The sequence below is a fragment of the Lutjanus erythropterus genome, chromosome 19, assembly GCF_056507025.1.
Source record: "Lutjanus erythropterus isolate fLutEry1 chromosome 19, fLutEry1.hap2, whole genome shotgun sequence".
NCBI lineage: Eukaryota > Metazoa > Chordata > Actinopteri > Lutjaniformes > Lutjanidae > Lutjanus > Lutjanus erythropterus.
The window spans coordinates 2,452,463-2,472,109 of NC_139335.1; the positions used below are offsets into that span (position 1 = coordinate 2,452,463).

The following is a 19,647-nucleotide window of genomic DNA, read 5'->3' on the forward strand; positions in this document are numbered from 1 at the left end:
GAGCTCTGCTGTCGCTTCACTGCTAATTTTAAAAAGGGGGGGTGACAGAAAAGAAATTAAGAAGCGTGGAGCTCACAGAGCTTGTAGTGCCAAGGTTAACATGTGTGCAACACCGCCCTTGGGGACTGGCACGAGTGTGGCCACGGTTTCTGACACTGCCGGCCACAACAGAGTGTCTGCACCGGTTCGGTCAGTATCCCGGATGCGTGGCCATTTCGGAGATACAGGGATGTAAACAACAGAATGGATTACACACTGAAAATTCAATCTAAGCCGACTTTAGAACGTCTAAACCAGAGGAAAGTTCAGGACAACGTGTGGAAGCTGCTAAAACTTACAGAGAAGGACTTGGTCAGCAGGAATGGGCGCAACATTTTGGGAAACTAAGGTTAACAGGTGGTGAAGATCCCTACATATTGGCTCCCTCTCCTTGGAATAACAGCCAAACAATTTTGTCTTCTTTTTGCTATTCTAACATAGTGAAGTAGCTCATTTTTTTGCTGAGCTCACACAGAGGTGAAGACCTTAAATGTTACAAAGGTTTGACGGTGTAGGAGGCTCAGTATCAGCTCATCAATAACGTGTTTCATGAAAACCAAGGTAAATGATCAACCGATCTTTGGGGATCTGTAGCTGAGCTGACGGCGAAAACTGAAAACATATTTTGTGTATAATATATCGTTAAAGGCGAAGTCAGATGTTTGGGAAGATTTTGGTGTGCTGCTTGTAAAAAGTTTCAAAAGCATTAGCAAGCGAGGTTTGACGTCACTATGGAAACATGTCAACAGCAGCAGGCGCAGCACAAATGAGCGACAAGTGTCTGAGTGTGTATGTGTGTTTAATCAGGGCTGCAGGTTTGGTCACAGGGCTTATAGGCCGGGCAGGTAACGTGATGGTTCTGGTCCTTGGCTTTGCAATTGGGTTTGCAAAACTAGATCCATGCAGGACTCAGTCTGTCGCCTTTTTTAAATCTCTCCTGTCAGCTCTGGTGTCTGGCTGCAGCCACCTGACCAGAGCATAACATGTGTGGACTGTGGATAAACAGGAACAGGATGATTACAGTTCAGTTCAGTTCAGGTCCAACAACACAGGAGAAAACAGGGGTAACATCTTGTCAGCATCCTCTGGACGCTCAAACATGTCTGGACATATCCAATAAAACTACTAGAAGGAGCGTCCATGTTTTAGGTCATTTTCAGGTCATAGTGGAGACAGTGGAGTTAGAGCGGAGAAAAGTAATTATTGTGAGACCTAATTTTGGATTCTAAGCAACTTTTTAATCATTACAATTTGGCTGGGTGGTGTGACAAACTTAGACCACTCAGATGCATTGTCTATGGTCAGGACCGCCAACATGGCCGACCTCCGGATAGATGACGCGCCGTGAAAACACTCCATTACCAGCAGCATGAACCTGGATCGCCCTCATGTCTGTGCTCACACAAACCTCACCCACCGTGAGGGAGAAAATCATTTCATGTGCATCGTTATGATTATGACTAAAAGTCACATCACCGTCAAGGCGATTAACCATAAATGCAGCCACTGAAAACGCACATTAAAAATCACTTAAGCCGCACCAACAGGTGTTACTCTCGTATCGCGCCGAGCCAGGGCAAAACAATAAAAACAAATGGCACAATGCAAAATGAGAACGCTAACCTTGATTAGCAGGCAGAATGTGTGAGGCGAACAAAGGACGCTGCCACTAGACTTGACCCTTGACCATCAACTTCTTTTGACTTAAAGAGGCTGAGGAGGATGTTCCAGTTAAAGGAGAGGTTGCCCTGATTGAACGGACCTTTCATCAGTTGGGTTGCAGAGAGACAGACAGACAGACAGAGAGGAGGAGGAAGAGGAGGGGGGAGCTGCTTAAGCGGGAAAAAAAAATCCTGTTTTTACTTTAAGTGTCAGTGAGAGGATCATAAAAGTAGCCTGAAGCAGAGGCAGACAGACAGAGCTGGTTTGAACTGGGGATTTAAAATGGAGGTCTGACCGCCCCTCCTCCCTCTTCCCCTCCTTACACAACCTAGCTAGCGTAAGCCCACCTGAACACGCACACACACGTGCACGCACACACACACGGAGCAGCGTTGCATCAACAATGGTGTAACATCTTTTGCCATAAACAGCACACTGCTTCAAATGTCCTGATTTCTTTGCCTTATACAACAGTACAACAGGCATTTTATAATCCAGAGCTGCACACACACACACACACACACACACAGACACACACACACACACACACACACACACACACACACACCAATATTCTGGTGTTTTTCACCTATTCCCTGAATGGGTGAACGCGCGGGTCCCTTCCTGCACAGTAAACACAGCATTTCCATTAGAGTGTTGGGAGTGTGTTCAGTGCTCTGTGACTCAGACACTGCAGCACTGTGACTTTGTGTCTCCAGCTCAACCGCTGCTCTCTCGAACACACAGCCTCAATAACATGGCCTCTGGTTCGTGCCACTTCACAGGAGCTATAGGGGCTACACAACGCTTTCCAAAGCGATGAGCTACTACAGGCGATAGGCAGGGCACGCAGTATCTGAGGAATTAGGGGTAAATAGCTTTTGTAACAGTCCTTGCTTTCAGCCACTGATGTACACAAAACTGACACACACACACACACACACACACACACACACACACACACACACACACACACACACATACCCACCAGCATGCCCACATGATAATTTCTCCGTTATTTGCACACACAGAGGCAGATGAATATGTAAATAACTTGTGAGGGGAATATGGATCCCTTGTGCTGGGAAAGGAATATGTTAATGACTGATGCAGGGTATGAGTGTTAATCACAAGTGGAGGGTGCATAAACGCGTTTAGCAATGGTGTGGGGCCTATGCAAATTAAATGCATAGGGAAGAGTGGCATGTAAATGGCATGATTCACTGACGGAGTCAGTGGTGTAAGAAATATAGTTGCTGGTGTAAACAAATCAAAAGCATTAACGAGGAAATGGCGAAAAAAATCTCAAAGATGGATGTGCGTGCACACACGGACGAGAATTCTATACTGTCTGCTCCCGTCTGTTTAGCATTCGAAACCCAAATCAAGACGCTGTGATAAGGGCTGTCGCAGCGGCAACAGTTGCCAGGGAAACCTGATGGCAGGATGCTGAGGGTTGGGGGGGGTAGGAGGAGGAGGAGGGGGCGCTTTATGTGAGGACATGGGTACAATGCTCAGGTTGATTTGCTACCACTGAAGGAACACTGGCCGGCTCGTCGAGATATGGCACCTAAAAGGAACGTGACTGACAAGGGGCAACGGGGTGCCTTACGAGGCGCCGATGGTGACGCCGTTTGGCGCATTTGTCTGAGTGTGTAGTCATGGCAACGAGGTGTTGACATAGCGCAATGAACACTGTGATGGCGATGACATTCAGGAAAGCACAGAGCGAGTGTGAGTGAGCTTGTAAACCAGAGCAGGGCCTTTCCTGTCCCCCTGTGCAGAAAAAAAAAGGACCCAGTGCTGACCGTTTCACATTCGCTATGTCTCATCTCAAGCAGAGCCAAAGGGATACAAACAGTGATACTACAATTAAAGTTGATTAGAACAGAAAGAAAAAAAAATAGCCACCAAATTTCACAGACTTCAACTGCCATTTTATGTGCCAGGTTTTTTTAATTTTCAAAGTGACCTCTGCTAACAGAACATCTCTCATAATTATAACCAGTGTAATTAGCTAATTATAATAACAATAACAATATTACAATAAAGATAACACTTGATTTAAAAAAACAGAAAATAATCAAACTAGATAAAAACCCAAAATGAAAAACACTTATCATAATAATTTTGTTTTTTAAAAGAGATCTATAAGCTTCTATATTTTTTCATTTAATTGTCCTTTTTCTTTAGAAAAAAATTCACCCACCACTGTATACTGCACTGTATGTCACCTTCTCCTTCACTGAACGAGCTTCGCTTACCTTTAAAAATGCTTGGCAATGCCTGTCGTCCATTTAGCTCCCTGCTGCCATGAAATCCACTCATACACGATAACACTGAGTTACAGTTGTGAAATAATCCCCTGCAAAGGAGCAGTCTTCATCAAAGGTTCGTGTCCTGTCTTTAATGCATGATAACATGGGGGTGGAGGGGGCGGGGGGGGTCCGGACTGCTTGAGACATCAGAGCAGACAAGTCAGTGAGGGCCGGACTGAGGAAGCCATTTTGAGGGTCGGGTTATTTCCTGCTGATGCATGTGGAGTTCGAGTTTAGTGGCACGCAGAGTCCGTCCCACTGCCGTTCATTAGCCGAAATCCAACAGGATCCGTCAGAAACAACTTCAGTGTCATATACAAATGAAAAAAAAGTACTTCTCAGCTATTTGTAGGCACAAGTAGTAATAATAATAGTCATATGAATGATAATAATGATAACATAATAATACGTCATGTCATCATTGTGATAGATCGTACGTTATATATGTTTAAACCAAATTTGCTTTAGAGAGCATGCTAAACTAGCATGTACAACTTTTTAGTAATATGTACAGTAACATATTGTAACATATTGTTTGTCATTTAACGTGTTAATCATGACCATTATGACAAATAAAGCCAAAGCTTGTTATCATTACTACCATTATGATCATTATTATTAATACTGTAGCTATACTGTATACCAAACGATGAAGAGCTGTAGTCGTATTTCATCTTTTTCGCAGTAAAGATCTCCCTCCTCCTCCGATGACCCTGTTTATGTGAATGCGACAGGAAAGGGAAAAACACTTCTGTGTGGCTACAAAAAAGTCAAGACCAAAATAAACTCACTCAAACACTTTGCCAGCTTTTTGTCCTAGCTCCCTCTCGACGGACGCCACTCTTCCCACATGTGTCCTTAATCAGCACAGTTGGAGCGGCCATCTTGTTCCAAGTTTGGAAAAGTCGTAAGGGAGGGCCACTACCAACGCCTTTGTGTATTTTTTCTTTTTTTTTATATATTCTTCAGACGTTGTACTTTTCAGTCAGAAGCTTGATAAAGATTCTTTATAATTTATTTCTTTGAATGAAAATATATTTACGGTATATATAATATGTACTTTCAGTCCTTTTTATAGTATCTCTCATTGTCCTTGATGCCATGGGATTTTTCTTCTCCCATGATAGACCACTCTGTTTCTCTCTTCCTTTAAAGAAGACAGTAGCCAGTAAGGTGTAAAAGGGAAAAAAGTGAGAAAGTGAGAGTGAAACCACTCTGAAAAAAACAATCTGTCCCCCTGCATACAGGTCTGATCTGTGTGTCCTGGACAGAATCGCCGCACTGCTCTAATTTTGCCTGCTCTGTTTTGTGTTAGTGCTTCCTGGAAACCTGGGACCGCACCGCTCACCCAAACCATTGTTTGTTATTCAGTGTCTCTGCCAAACACTAATCTGACAACATGTTCAATGGCCAATATTATGTCTCCCTCCAAATATATCCACTGAATGTGTCTGGAAATATACGACGCAGTCTGTATAAAACCTAGAGAGGCTCACTGCACATGTGTATTATTCATAGCTTTCCACCGTGACTGTGGACGCAAATGATAACAGTTGGCTTGATCTTGGACTTTGGCAAAGACTAAAGCAGGTTGCACAGGTAACTGAATGACTCTGATCGCATATGTTTGTGTCCGATTTAGTTTAAAAGTGTGTGCAGATGCTACTGGTGGGATCAGATATTGTACTCTGTCTCCTTCAGTTGTCTATCTGCGTCTCTCTGTCAACAGATTGACAACACAAAGCAGCGACTATGTGAAATGTAATCTTTTCTGGAATCTGTCCACGAGGACAGTAGGCTACAATCAGTCCCACGGGCTTTTTCTGTCTCTATCCTGCATCTCTTACCTCTTACTTCCACTCTCACTTTTACTCAAATTTGAGTCTCTTGCACATTTTCCTTGGAGCCGCTCTTAAAAAGCAGGGGCTCGTTCTGGCTTTTCCCCATAAGGCCTTTCAGAGAACTGTGGAGACCCAGCTGGGGCAGGGGCACAGGGGAGGGCAGGGTGCCCCCTGTGGGCGTTCCTCCACTGGTGGTGGTTGGAACCTGGGAACAGGATATGGACGTGTTCTGAGACTGAGAACAAGGTGAGGGGTTATTGTTGTTGTTGAGGCCCACACCAGGACCCGTGCCCATGCCCAGGCCCATCATGTTGTTGTTAAAGTGATGGGTTTTGTAGTAGTGGTTGAGGTGCTCCGATCGGGCCAGGTTCGGCAGGTTCACTATCTCCGGGTGGTGCAGCCTGAGGCTCTGGCCCCCTCCTATTCCACTGCTCCCGCCCTGCGACATGGTGGAGCCTCCTGAGATGCCGCTGCCCCGACCGCTGGCCCCGGCCCCCAGCTCGTCCTCCACGTTGATGATCTCGATGGCACGGGCAGGACCGTGGTGTTTGTGCAGCTGGTGCTGCTTCCTCAGCTTGTAGAACACCACCAGCATCACCGCTGCCATGAAGGTAATGGCTACGAAGCAGCCGATGATGATCTTGGTGGTCTTCATCACGTCATCCAGGCCGGAGAAGCCTGGCTCCGTGATGGGCACAGTGAAGGTGGGTCGGGTGGCTCGTGGAGAGGAGGAGGACCAACCGGCGGACAGAGAGGAGGCAGTGGTAGAAACACCTTCTGGCCACAGGTGGCCTGAGGGAGTGGGGCCAGGGTGAACGTGGATGAAAGTCTCATTGATGGCTACTATTGCAGACTCTACATCTCCTGGCGTCTCCACTGTTTCCACGGTGACTGTTGTGAAGTAGGTGTAGTTGACACTGGCATCAGCAGCAGTGACATTGAGGACAGCAGTCGCCGTGGTGTTGCCGGCAGCATTGGTGACCATGCAGGTGTACTGGCCCGTGTCTCGCAGAGTGACATTTGTGAAGTTGAGCGTGCCATCATGTAGGACGGATATCCGCACCCGGTAAGAGCCATGGGTCATTAAAGTGCCATTAGGGGTGATCCAGTTGACAGATGTTGTGGAGGTGCTTGTGCGACACTTGAGCTCAGCAGCCATGCCCTCAGTGACATTGAGGTCAGTTGGTGGCTCCACAATGACAGGAGCGTAGCACGTGAAGTGGCTCTGGTCCAGCTCTCCAATGTACTTGCCCTTTAAGAATGGGGGAGCATGGCAGCGGGCGCAGCAGGTGGTGTTACTGGGCACCGTTTCTTTCAACCACCAACTAAGCCAAAGCACATCACAGTTGCAGATCCAGGGATTGTGGTTGAGGTGTACTCTCTCCAGCTGGTGAAGGGGCGTGAAGAGGTCATGGGGCAAGGAATGCAGGGAGTTATGGGACAGGTTGAGCTCTTCCAGGTTTTTCAGGTCATCGAAGGCGTTGCGCTCAATGACAGACACCTGCGAGTGCATAAGCCACAGCTTGCGGAGAGACACCAAGCCCTGGAAGGAACCGGGTCGGATGATCTCCAGCCGGTTTCCTGACAGCTCCAGCTCCTCCAAACGCACGAGGGCCGTCAGTTTGGGAATGTCCTTCAGCCCGCACATGCCCAGGTTCAGGTATCGCAGATTGATGAGGCCGACAAAGGCCGCGTCAGAGATGAAATCCAACTTCTTGAGCTCACCCAGGTCCAGGCGACGTAGTGATGGCACACGGTGGAAGGCATAGCCTGGCAGAGTCTCGATGGGGTTGTTGCGCAGCCACAGCTCTCGCAGCTTGCTGAGGTACTCAAAGGCATGTGATGGCACCAGTGTGAGGCGGTTGTCGAAGAGCTCCAGTGTGTTGAGGTTGGGGAGGCCATTGAATGCTCCGACTTCGATCTGACGGATCTGATTCTTGGAGAGCTGGAGGATCTCCAGGTGCCTCAAGTGCTTAAAGGTGTCTGACTTGATGACCTGGAGGCACAGAAAATGATACGATTACTGAAAAACGTGGAATAATTCATGTAGATTATGAGCTGGTGTCCAGGAACCAACAAGGGTCTCTCAGGCAGCAAAATGAGGAGGAGAATATTTTAACTTTGTCACATTTCATGAAGAAATATGGATTGATCATTTCTAATCTGCAAACCTAAAATTTAAAAATAAATTGGGGTTTACATTTATTTGTATCTATTATGGATGTCCTTAAAAAAGTTTGTGACCCCCTGGAATAATTTATGTAGATTACAAACAGACGTGAAGTGTTTGGAAAACAGCACTATCAATTATAAGAGCTGTTTGTAACAAACTTTGGGTGACCCAGTTTTCACGGTGTGGAACTGACCACGTACATTTATTGATTTAATGTTCATTTATTTAGCAACACGTATGTTAGATAAACCAGTGCCCGACACCAGAACATTTATAGCCTAAACTAATTTGCAGTGCCTTTAAAATACAAAAGACTCAGCAACAAATAAACAGGAGACAGTACAAAACACAAACAAGAAGAATAAACAGACAGAATACAAGACACAAACGATAATACAATAAAGCACCATAAAATAAGAAGCATCCATTTATTCATGACAGATCCTTTTTCAAAAACAGTGTCAGCTTGAGTTTAAAATGACCTAAATCAGGATCCAGTTTGAGTTCTTGGAGTACGGATTCCCTGAACAGAAACTGCTGTTTGACCAAGTGAGGGTTTTCTTAGGGGCACCTTACATTTCCTGCTGGATGATCCACATGTTCCTGAAGCACTGAGTGGAACCACAAGGTCACTGGGGACTCGAGGAGCAGCAAATTTAATAAAATCATCAAAACTTTATATGTTTAATTTCTTAAAAACCTGGCAATGATGTGATCTTATCGGCTTCCTGTCCAAACTTTTAATTTGTTCGATTGTACATCATCCTTAAAACCTTGGTTGTTTTAGATTCTGCTTGTGACCAAGAAGTTACACAATAACTTAAAAAGATCGTGCATGAACACGACTGTTTGCAGCATGAAACTGTTGACAGTCTCTGCTGCTTTTGCAATGTTGCTGTAATAAGTTTTCCTAAGTTTTTTTTATTTAGTCTTTTGTTACTCTTTTGACTTATAGAATATTAAATGCACATAACCTTTAACAAACGTGCAGCTCTTATTAATGTTAATAAATTTAGAGATATATGGATAAACATAAAAAAACATATAAAACATAACATGAATGATACAAAGGCACAAATGTATGGAGTAATATCTTGAGTTTGTGAGCGATATTCACAAACAATTTCACAGCTGGCAGTTATATATTACTTTTTGTGTGCATGTGCAAAATAACTGATTCACATATAAAAGTTTGTAATTGTGTAATTGTGTTTTGCAGCTGTGGAATTATTCTTTGTCTGTGTGGAAAAAGATTTGCAGCAGTAGAAATATTTTGTGTGTGTCTAAAAAAGTTTTGTGCACACAGATAGAGTTTGAACATGTGTACAAATGTTTTGTAGTTGAGGAAATGTTTTGTGTATTTGTAATTAAAATTTGTGCAGAAATACTTCTGAAAAAGAGGTTTCACAAAGTCTGAGAGACGGACACTCAAACTTCCCATCTGTTTTTGTGACCCTAAAGTTACAAAGCGGCGAGGCACGATTTACGAGAATGAATTTTGTCCCTGTTTTTACACCTGGCTAAATGCAGCCGGTCAGCACGCCGCTGTGAACTGTAAACTTTATTTCACACGTGCACCGAATATTTCTAGAGCTGCAAATCATAATTACACATTCACAAAGTTTTATATGTGCATGAATTTTTTTACACATGCACACAAAAGGTGATATACAACTGCAGGCTGTGAAATTATTTGCAAACATCCTTTATTATATATATATATATATATGTACATATATATATATATTATATAATATTAATGACTCTTATTTTACTTCATACAAATATGGTTAAATGCATGTTTAATGAAAAACACCATACAAATAGGTAGAGGTATAGGGTTATAGACCCCAAGATCAAAACAAAAAGAGCAAAAAAATGTTTATGACAATAACTCAGATAAAGCAGATGCATTCGGCCCTGTGGGCTGTGAAACACATGGACACACAGTTTATTTTTATTACATTTGTTGTAATGTAGTTATTGACATGCACTTAAATGCCTGCCAGGACTGTGATAATATTTATGACGGCTGCTACAGATGGTCTTAGACTCGTTGTTTTTTTTATGTCTGTATGTTTCTGTGCTGTAACACAAACTGCCTCTCAGAGGACAGTTAAGCTTTTCTAAGTCTGAGTCTAATATAAATAATTTGTCTGTTCATAGTGGTAACAGCTGACCTTTCCACCACAGGGACGATCGCTGCTGTCTGCAGGGGACGCTGGACTTTTCATTCAGACTCACGCTGACTGTTAGTGACACATGCCAGTTAAACATGCGTGTCTCCAAGCCTCTGTTTTGGCTCCGAGGGCCGCTGTGGCCTCCATGTTGGTGAGACTGACAATCAGTCTGCTGATCCACTGTCAAATGTACATCGCTTTCATTTAAATAACATCATATTATCATTATTTTTATTTTTATATCTTTGTTGTAATATTTTTCATGTTATTGTCCATTTTCTATTCATGCTTCTTGACATGCAGTACTGATTTTATCGTTTTTTATAAAAGGGATCTTGGTAGAACGCCCCAGCTGGGTTCTAAATAAAACCCTTGAAATATAAAAGGTTTATCATTGAACCCCCTTGATGGGTTCTAGATAAAACCCTTGAAATATAAAAGGTTTATCGTAGAACCCCCTTGATGGGTTCTAGATAAAACCCTTGAAATATAAAAGGGTTGCCAATAGAACCTCCCACACGTGATCGAGATTAAACCCTTGGAATATAAAAAGGTTCTCAGTAGAACCACTTTGAGTGTGTTCTAGATGAAATCATTTGAGCATAAAAAGGTTCTTGGTAGAATCCCCTGGATGGGTTCTTGTTAACCCCCTTAGAAGGTGGAAAGATTCAAGATAAAAACACCACAGAGGGTTCTGGGTGGAACCATTACACCATAGAAGGGTTCTCTGTAGAGCCTCTCATAGGGGGTTCTGGGTGAGGGAGAACCCTCTAAAAGGGTTCCAAGTGGAATCTTCATAAAAGGTTCTACCAGGAACCAAATACAGTTCTCCTATGGGGACATGCCGAAGAACTCTGCATGGTTCTAGTTAGCGCATTTATTTCTAAGAATGTGGAACCATGGCCCAGCAGAACCTGGTGAAAAATGCGAAAAAAAAATAAATCACATTTAATTTGTACTTTAATGCCTCTATTAAAGAACGATCATGACAGAACGCAGATCTTAAACAGCTGACTTTTTGTTCTGTCTCTAAGAACCGTGGTAAAGCTGCTGTAGAACCCTGGACCTTGTTTCAGTAGTATGAAGTGCTTTTCACAGTGTTGTTTCAGTGAGACTCAGGGGACGTTCTAGTGACACATTATAATCCCCTGATAATAAGCTGATTATCAGTGTTGGACTGTTCTCACATGAGAATAATAAATTACAAACAACAATAACTTCTGACTGTTTAACCTCCATCAACAGAATTTAATCGTCAAAAAGTTTCATTTGACGATTCAAACTGATGTCACATGATGTCATACTGCTCACTTTTACCTTTCACAATAAGACTTCCTGTCACCAGTTATTCATATCTGTAATTCATTAGTACACTCTTAGAAATAAGGGTTCCAGAAGGGTTCTTCTTGATGGGCTGAGGTTCTACCCAGAACCATATGCTTCTGCAGAAATCATTTTTTGAAGAAAAGGTTTCTCAAGGGTTCTTTGTAAGACTAAATGCTCCATTAAGAACATTTTTCATCCAAAGAACCGTTTGTAGAAGAAAGAGTTCATTAAGGAGTGTTCTTTGATGAACTCTTTCATCAAGGGTTCCTTGTTCCCCATAGAAGCCCCTTGATGGCTTCTAAATTAATATAAAAATGGAATATAAAAAAGGTTCTCTGTAGAACCTCCTGAGTGTGCTCTACATATAGCCTTTGGAACATAAAAAGGTTCTCCACAGAATCCCCTGATGGTACTCTAAATAAAACCTTTGGAATATAAAAAGGTTCCTGGTAGAACCCCCTTGGTGAATTGTTGATTACACCCCTGGACCATACAAAGGTTCTCCATATAACCCCCTGTGGGCTCTAGATTAGACCTTTTGAATGTAAAAAGGTTCTCTGTAGAACCCCCTGGGCATGTTCTAGATAAAACTGTTCAAATATAAAAAGGTGCTCAGTAGAACCCCTGAGTCGGTTCTTCATGGCACCCTCAGAAGGTGGAAAGGATATGGAAAGAAACCTGCACAGAGGGTTCTGGGTGGAATCATTACACCACAGAAGGGTTCTCTGTAGAACCTATAACAGCTGTGTGTGAAACCTTGCACTGATGGTTCTAGGTATAACCTTATATGCTGGGTTTTAGGTAGAACTCTCTGAAAGGGTTTCAAGTGGAATAACAGGAATCAAAGAGGGTTCCCTTTATGGGAACAAGCCAAAGAACCCTGTATGGTTCTACTTAGCACCGTTATTCCTGAAAATGTAGGATGAATTAATAGTAAGCAGTAACTGGGTCTTGCCAAATAGTGAGCGCACATCAATGTGTTATAACATGTTTATTAATGATTTATAAAGTGCTAATTAATAACCTAATTATTTTTTGTGAAGTGGCACCCAAATGAAAAACCAAGAGATATGTTTTTTCTGCAGGAGAACGTGGTTCTGACAAACCTGGGTGCCACGGGCCCTGGACAGCCAGCATCGGCGTGGTCCAACTGGACATCATTTGGCGAGAGGACACACAGCTAAACTAGTGAGCGCAACTAAAAGCCCCTTAAATCTCTGATTGTTTGAGATATGTGTGGCCAAAGCCCTCTGAAACACACAGAACCTCCTGGAGTCGAGCCAGTGCCTCTTCTGTATGTAGAGCAGGAGTGGGGGGGGCAAAGAGAGGGGAGAGGGGGGTGGGGGGTGGAGGGGATGTTAAGAGGGGGTGGGAGCTGTCAAGGCTTTACTCTCAGGGTACTCAGTGAAGGAAAAAATAAGCCAGAGAATCTAGGATGCCTTCAGGTGTTAAAACATTTTTAGATTTTTAATCATTTCAAGTGGGGCTGCAGGATACAACAAACCGAATCGGAATTTGTAGGCTAAAAACGAAACGCAACGAATATTGTTTTTATTTCTTTAATTCTTCTTTCATGTGAACTGCGTCTCCTAAAGCCGCACATACTAAATCATGTGGCACGATGTCCCATTTATGCTCCGTTAACGTCACACAATGTCTAATAAGATGTTTTTCTCCGAGGAATAGAGGATATCAGGCTGTCTGACATGATGAGAGACGCGCTGGACATTTTTAACAATGTTTAGGATCCTCGTTGCTTTTCATTAGAGGAGATAAAATATGATGGAAGTGGGTTTTAAAATCACAAAAGAACAAAGCACTGTCAGCAACATGAGGAGGGATCCAATTACTTCAAATGCTGCTGCAAAGAGTAAAATCAACCCACTCTGTTTATAAATGTAGAGATTCATGTGCTCTGTATCGATGGTCTGTGGTTAAATGATCTTCCCTTGCAGCTGTAAAGCCACAAAACGCTGTCTAGGGACTCGAGATAAATTGGTAATGCATACAAAAGGCAGCACGGTGTCATGGAAATATGCCTTCCTTTCAATTCATAAAATATTCCCTCAGTTCAGCAGAGGCTTAAGTGCCTTTTTCTACCATTATTGCCGCTTAGGTTTCTGTCTTTTCTCAGAAGTTTCTAAGAAAAAAAAAACCCTGTATCAACAAGTTAATCCTAACATCCACAACTGCCTGCAAAAGTAAATGTTCCCTCTGATTAAAATGCAAAAAAATGCATTTACAAGAGTTTAAGAGGCATAATGTTAGCGTGTCTGTGCTCTTGGATTTATCTCACCTATCAATAGTTATATAAATAACAAGAATTATATTAAATGAAATCAATAAGTGTATTGAGACGTGTCGATAGGCTGTGAGCTGAGAAGAAACATCGAGATGCTGATGTGTTTAAAAATGTGTGTTTTCTCTGGGCTGTTGTCAATAGAAACCATGACCTCCAGTCGATCATCATGAATAACAACCATCAGTCATAAAAAAAATATTACATAAATATTTTTACACAACCATTAAATTACATCACTGATTTATTTTCAGGCTGTTATATTTACTGTAATACTGTGCTATAGTTTTTTCATTTAGAGTATGGGTCATTTATTATAATATAATATTAATATTTGACCAGAAGTATCGATACTTTGATTCAAATAATGGAGATGTGTCCTCTGGATATTTAAATAGCAAATTTTTAGTCATGTGATCAGAGTTTTCATGTAAAGTTTCTTGTATGAAACGTACAACCCAAAGCAACACTGACATGACATGATGCGACCTGACGAGCGACTTCCTCCCGCCGATATTTACCTGTATCGAGTTCTCCTGCAGGTTGAGGTATCGTGTGTTGACTGATATGCTTTCGGGCACCTCCTCCAGGTTTTGCCTGGTGCAGATGACTCGGCTGGCCTGGTTGGAGCAGGTGCAGAGGGAGGGGCAGGAGGAGGCGGCTCCCACCAACTCCGGCCCAGGGAGGAGGAGCCGCAGTAGCAGCTGGGCCAATAGAAAGAGGAAGGGGGAAGGGCCGGGAAGGCAGGTCAGCGTGGCGATGCGCATGGCAACTGGGACATGACCCTGCTCTTTAATCCGAAGGTGCAGGTGAGGTGACTCCACGCTGGTGGATGTGCGAGAAAAGGTTTGTTTTCCCTTTGGTCCTCCAGTGGCAATTTGTTCTTTCTAATTCCGCATCCTCTGAGATGTTTTTTGTCCTCTGTCGATCTCTGTGTTTTTTCCTCTTGTTTTTTGAACATAGAAATATGCAGATAAACAGATGTTATTCCCTTTTTTTTCTCGTGTTGTCTGGGGATTTGAGTGAGGCTTTTTGTGAAGTGAGAAGAACCCAGGAGTTACTGTGGGAGAACAAAAGACAGAGAGACAAAGAGAGCAGATATTAAAGACAGAACACAGACTGCGCTTCATGTTTTCACCAACACAGAATGAATTGAACAAATAATAGGTAGACATCTACAGTATAGCTTATCATGGGAGGGATTGTCAAAAAATCTTTGAGAAGCATTAGAACTTCTGTGTCACTGCTCATATCAAATCCCACATAATCCCTGAGCAGACATTTTGTCAGAAATCAAATCCGCACACCGAGGGCAGGTGGAAGCCGATTTCTGTAATTAACGGTTCGAGGAGGTGGTGCAGAAATATGGAAACACGCAATCAAAAGTAGGACAACAATGTGTTTCTGGCTTTACAGGACTGCATTTAGCATGTAAACATGAATAAATCAGACAGGCATGAATTTTTGAAAAATTGGTATAACTGCCGTAAACAAATGAGCAGCATCACACGCAATCACACCGACTGAGTCGAGCAGAGACGAGAAACGCTGCATTCAGGGTCCCAGTCAAAGGCAGATTTCAAATGACACACAGGAACAAATCTTTTTTAAATTGACTGATTAATCACTAAAATGGCATCCTTGCACACTTGCATTCAGACAGGTGCAGAGGTGAGATGAGTCCAAATTAGAGATGATAATGATTAACTGATGATCAATTAATCGGTCGTTAAGAATATAAAACTTAATCAATCAACCATCAAATAAAGATCAGAAATATAGGTTCTAATCTGTGTGCTTTATATATTTCATATTTCTGTCAGAGAATATCCAACATGTTGCTGTGGAAACTGATGGGGGAAAATGCATCTGGTATTGTTTGATATGTGCAAATCTCTCCAGTAATGATTAATTGATCAATAATATTACCAATGATTAATTAAGTAAAGTGCTTACAATTACAATAGTCTAAATTACAACCAATTAACTTTATTAAACCCTCATCCTACCAACATATTTAATATAGAAGGACTCAAGAAGTCAAATTTTAATTTTATACAGGGTTGGGGAGTATTAAAAAAATGTCTTCCATTACAGTTACAGTTTAAATTGGTTATCTAAAGAAGAAAAGTAAATTATCTCAACAAAACATTATTATTTGGTAAAACTTTTTTACAAAACTTAAGTAAGTAAGTGTGGGATTGATCGTTCTGGATCGAACACAAAAAGAGGAATATCATCAGCATAAAGGGAGATCCTGCGACCAACTGGTTTGAAGAGATCGTGCTCCCTAATGCTAACAGCCATCAATAAAGGAGTGGGGAGAAAAATCTGTCTTGATTAGTGAGGACAGCAGCAAAGAAAACTTAAGATCTTGAGTTTTGGCTCAAAACTCAAAAATCTACTAAAGTATGTTGCTTGACATTTTAAATTTTCTCAACATTTTCATTTTAACAGTGAAAATGAGACAAAATAAATGCATTTAGGCAGAAATGACAGGCTCTTATTTTTCCTCTCATCAGTAAAACTCTCTATACATTTTATATAAGATGTACTGCAGATATAAATCTTAAATTTGGCAGAATTTCTTCCATAGTCTTTTATTTTTTAAGGGACCCAAATAAATTCCTCTGTGAGCCACCTGTGGGTCACGACCCAGTGTTTGGGAATGACTGCTCTAGTGGACTACATATGTTTTAAAAGTATCTCTCCCGAACACTGTTAACATGACCCAGTATCACAGATCAAATGAAAGGGGAGGAGACGGGAGATGAGGTTACCTCTCAGTGTGTTATAATGTGTACAGTGAGCATCACTCTCTGTCCTCGATCAGGTGAGGAAGAACCCCCAAATAAACCCTCTCATCAGGGTGTCTGAGGAAGAATAAACTATTTTAAGAAACAACCATCACAGCAAAATTAATTTATTTCCTCTGAAAACATCATTAGTCATGTAATCAAAAAAAAAAAAAAAAATCTGAAGATCACAGTCAAGTTTACTGTAAATTGGAGCTGATTTTTTTTTACCTGAATTCAATAAAATGTCATCAGAAGTGGCTACAAGCTTTCAAATTTGTGAAGCTTTGACAATACTTTTTTGTGTGTATTTTTACTACAATGATTTAGGTGATTAGTTCATATTAAAATTTTAATAGATTAATTTTCTTTTAAATAACTGGATAATCATTTCAACAGTAATTATGTTTTTGAACATAATAATACAGGGCTGCAACTAACGATTCATTGTTGATTAATTTGTCAATAATTTTCCCAAGTTTGGTCTATAAAATGTCAGAAATTTGGTGAAAAATATCAGTGTTTGCAAAGATAACATCCTCAAATGTCTTGTTTTACCCACAGCCTCAAAGATTTTCAATAAATATTTACTTTTGCCTTCTTAAAAAGAAATTACCTGAACTGATTAATCAATTATCAAAATATTTGGCAATTAATTCAATGCTCAACTCATAATCGATTAATGAATAAATCATTGCGGCTCTAGCACAATATTTCAGTAATGCTGTCTCTACATGCAGTCAAATTCTTGAGATGGTAGATGATGGAAGATGTAAAAATCCCTTCAAACATCCTGAACAACTAATCGAAATATTATAAAAATCACAACACGGTAATATTCAAATCGCAGGAGCTGCAGTTTTTTTGATAAATGTAAACTGTGCAACAACATAAATCTGTTACAGGCTGCAGCAAAAGATCTTATAATCATTTTAAATATTTTTCAATGAAAAAGAAGCATCACTCATATCACAATATCTGTCAAACTGATTGCAATATGATATTTTTTGCAGATCTTCCAGGCCTATTCTTCAGTGCAAACAGCAACATCTCGTCTGTGAGAGGAGGCAACAGGGTTTATGGGACAGGTGGTCTTAATTTTGAGAATCATTAATAACAGCACCGGTGTGAGATAGCAGCTTCTAGTCATCTCAGCATCTTATTTGTTAACACTAATGATATCAAGGTATTACAGTTAATACGACACTGATATATCGATGTTTGGAGATGCTATCCTTCGCACCTTCAAGTAAACCGGAGGCCGACCGATGTGGAGACGTTTCAGACCGTCACAGAACAGGGTGAGCGGATGAGGGTGGGTGAAATTCAGGATGGGGTGAATATGTCGTGTCAGGAGGATTAAAATACACAGAATAATTTAAAGAAGCATTGGATTATTTGTTATTGATATTATGAAGATCAGTTACAGATTCTGAGGATGATTTGATCCCGGCTGAGGTGACAGGCGTCATTTTAAAAAGATTTTTCAGCTGCAGGAGCTACAAACACTTTTCTTAGACATCTTTAGCAGAAATTCCCCCTGCAGTGCGACGACTGCACTCTGGTTTAAAACAGGTCAAATGACATCAACAAACCATTATTTATGACTAATCAGTGCGATAAACGACTGAAAACACATCAGTAATACTCTGGTATATTTTACAAAAAGAAAACAGGAAATATTTAATAACTAAAAGCAGAAATTATATCCCAAATAAACGATTTGATGAGACAGATTCTTATGTTCATCTTTTGTTCACAGGTTGACATTATCTATTAGACTAACAGTTAACTTTGGGGACAAACAGGACAGGATTCTGGATTCAGGAAAACTGTTTATAATTTGGGACTATCCTTAATTCCTCAGGTCACTTCTGTTCACCCTCATAACAATTCTGATATGGTGGTCGATTTAATAATAATAATAATAATAAAGTTATATTTGTGTAGCACTTAAAACCAGTGTTAGAAAAGGATTTACACATAAAACACAACGATAATACACAGCAATGTTTGTGTAAAGAGGCGGATATGAGGAATAAAAGAGGAATGAAACCTAAAAACAATACATGGTTTAAAACTTTAAAATACTGGTGCAATGAAACTTCATATACATATAGTATATTGTGAAGTTTTGAGCTGGAATAAAAACAATTTTGCATCAATATGAATATGCAAAGGACCCAGAAGGCTGTTTTCTTCTTAACTTAATTAAAGAATATCTAACACGTTAAATAATTTAACACATATACATTGTCAATTAATTGTGGAAATGAACACTGAGAAAATGAAAATAAATAAATGAATGAAATAAAAAGCTAAATAAATGTCACTATTGTTCAGTATGGATTAATTGCTGGTTATTTTAATACTGGCAGTCAGTTGGGCTGGAAAACAAGAAGCGTCACTTCCTTGTTCCTTGTTGCATCCTAAGCATCCTTTTCTGCATTATATCTTTATTTTCATGTTAGTGCATATCAGTAAACATACATATTTATAAGGGTATGTCTTTGATAAGCTGGTCTTTGACTACTCTTTAAATCTGGAATGAAATAAAGTCATCTTTTGGAGAACCAAAGATAATTTCTTCATTGATAAGTGCTGGATTAATGAAGACCTGCACACCAAACAATTTAAATGTTGCCTGACTTATTCGCATCAGATATTTAATGGTGATAATCACTCAAACAGCTGAAAAATGACTTTGATTTCTAAAGTAAAGGTTTCTTCAGGTAATTACAGCTAAGAAATTTCCTAACAGCGCACAATGAGTGGGGGAAAACTCATAAAAGCTACCCAGAAAACCCTCTAAAATAAAATACAAATAATTACTAAAGTATATCATATATTCTTATCTATGAATCCACATGATTCCCTGCAGATAAAACAGAAATCACCATGGTCACATCACGGGACACCTGGAAAAGGAAGCGTGCACTGAGGCACACCTGGTTACAAATTCACAAAACACATGGAGGGAATTTAAATGGAAAATAATGACTAGATTTTTCAGA

At 40.9% G+C, this 19,647-nt stretch overlaps 1 protein-coding gene across 1 annotated transcript in view; it reads right to left on the reverse strand.

Moving 5' to 3' along the window:
• Nucleotides 1–1,225: 1,225 nt before the first annotated feature.
• The window catches only part of lrrc4ba (leucine rich repeat containing 4Ba), a 54,741-nt gene continuing 36,319 nt past the window's right edge, over nucleotides 1,226–19,647 (reverse strand). Inside the window, exons 2-3 of the mRNA XM_084744796.1 lie at nucleotides 14,360–14,898; nucleotides 1,226–7,856 (exon numbers count right to left, since the gene is read on the reverse strand). Of these exons, the coding sequence (XP_084600922.1) occupies nucleotides 5,892–7,856; nucleotides 14,360–14,605 (2,211 nt within the window). The 5' untranslated portion in view covers nucleotides 14,606–14,898 and the 3' untranslated portion in view covers nucleotides 1,226–5,891. The remainder of the gene's footprint in view (nucleotides 7,857–14,359; nucleotides 14,899–19,647) is intronic.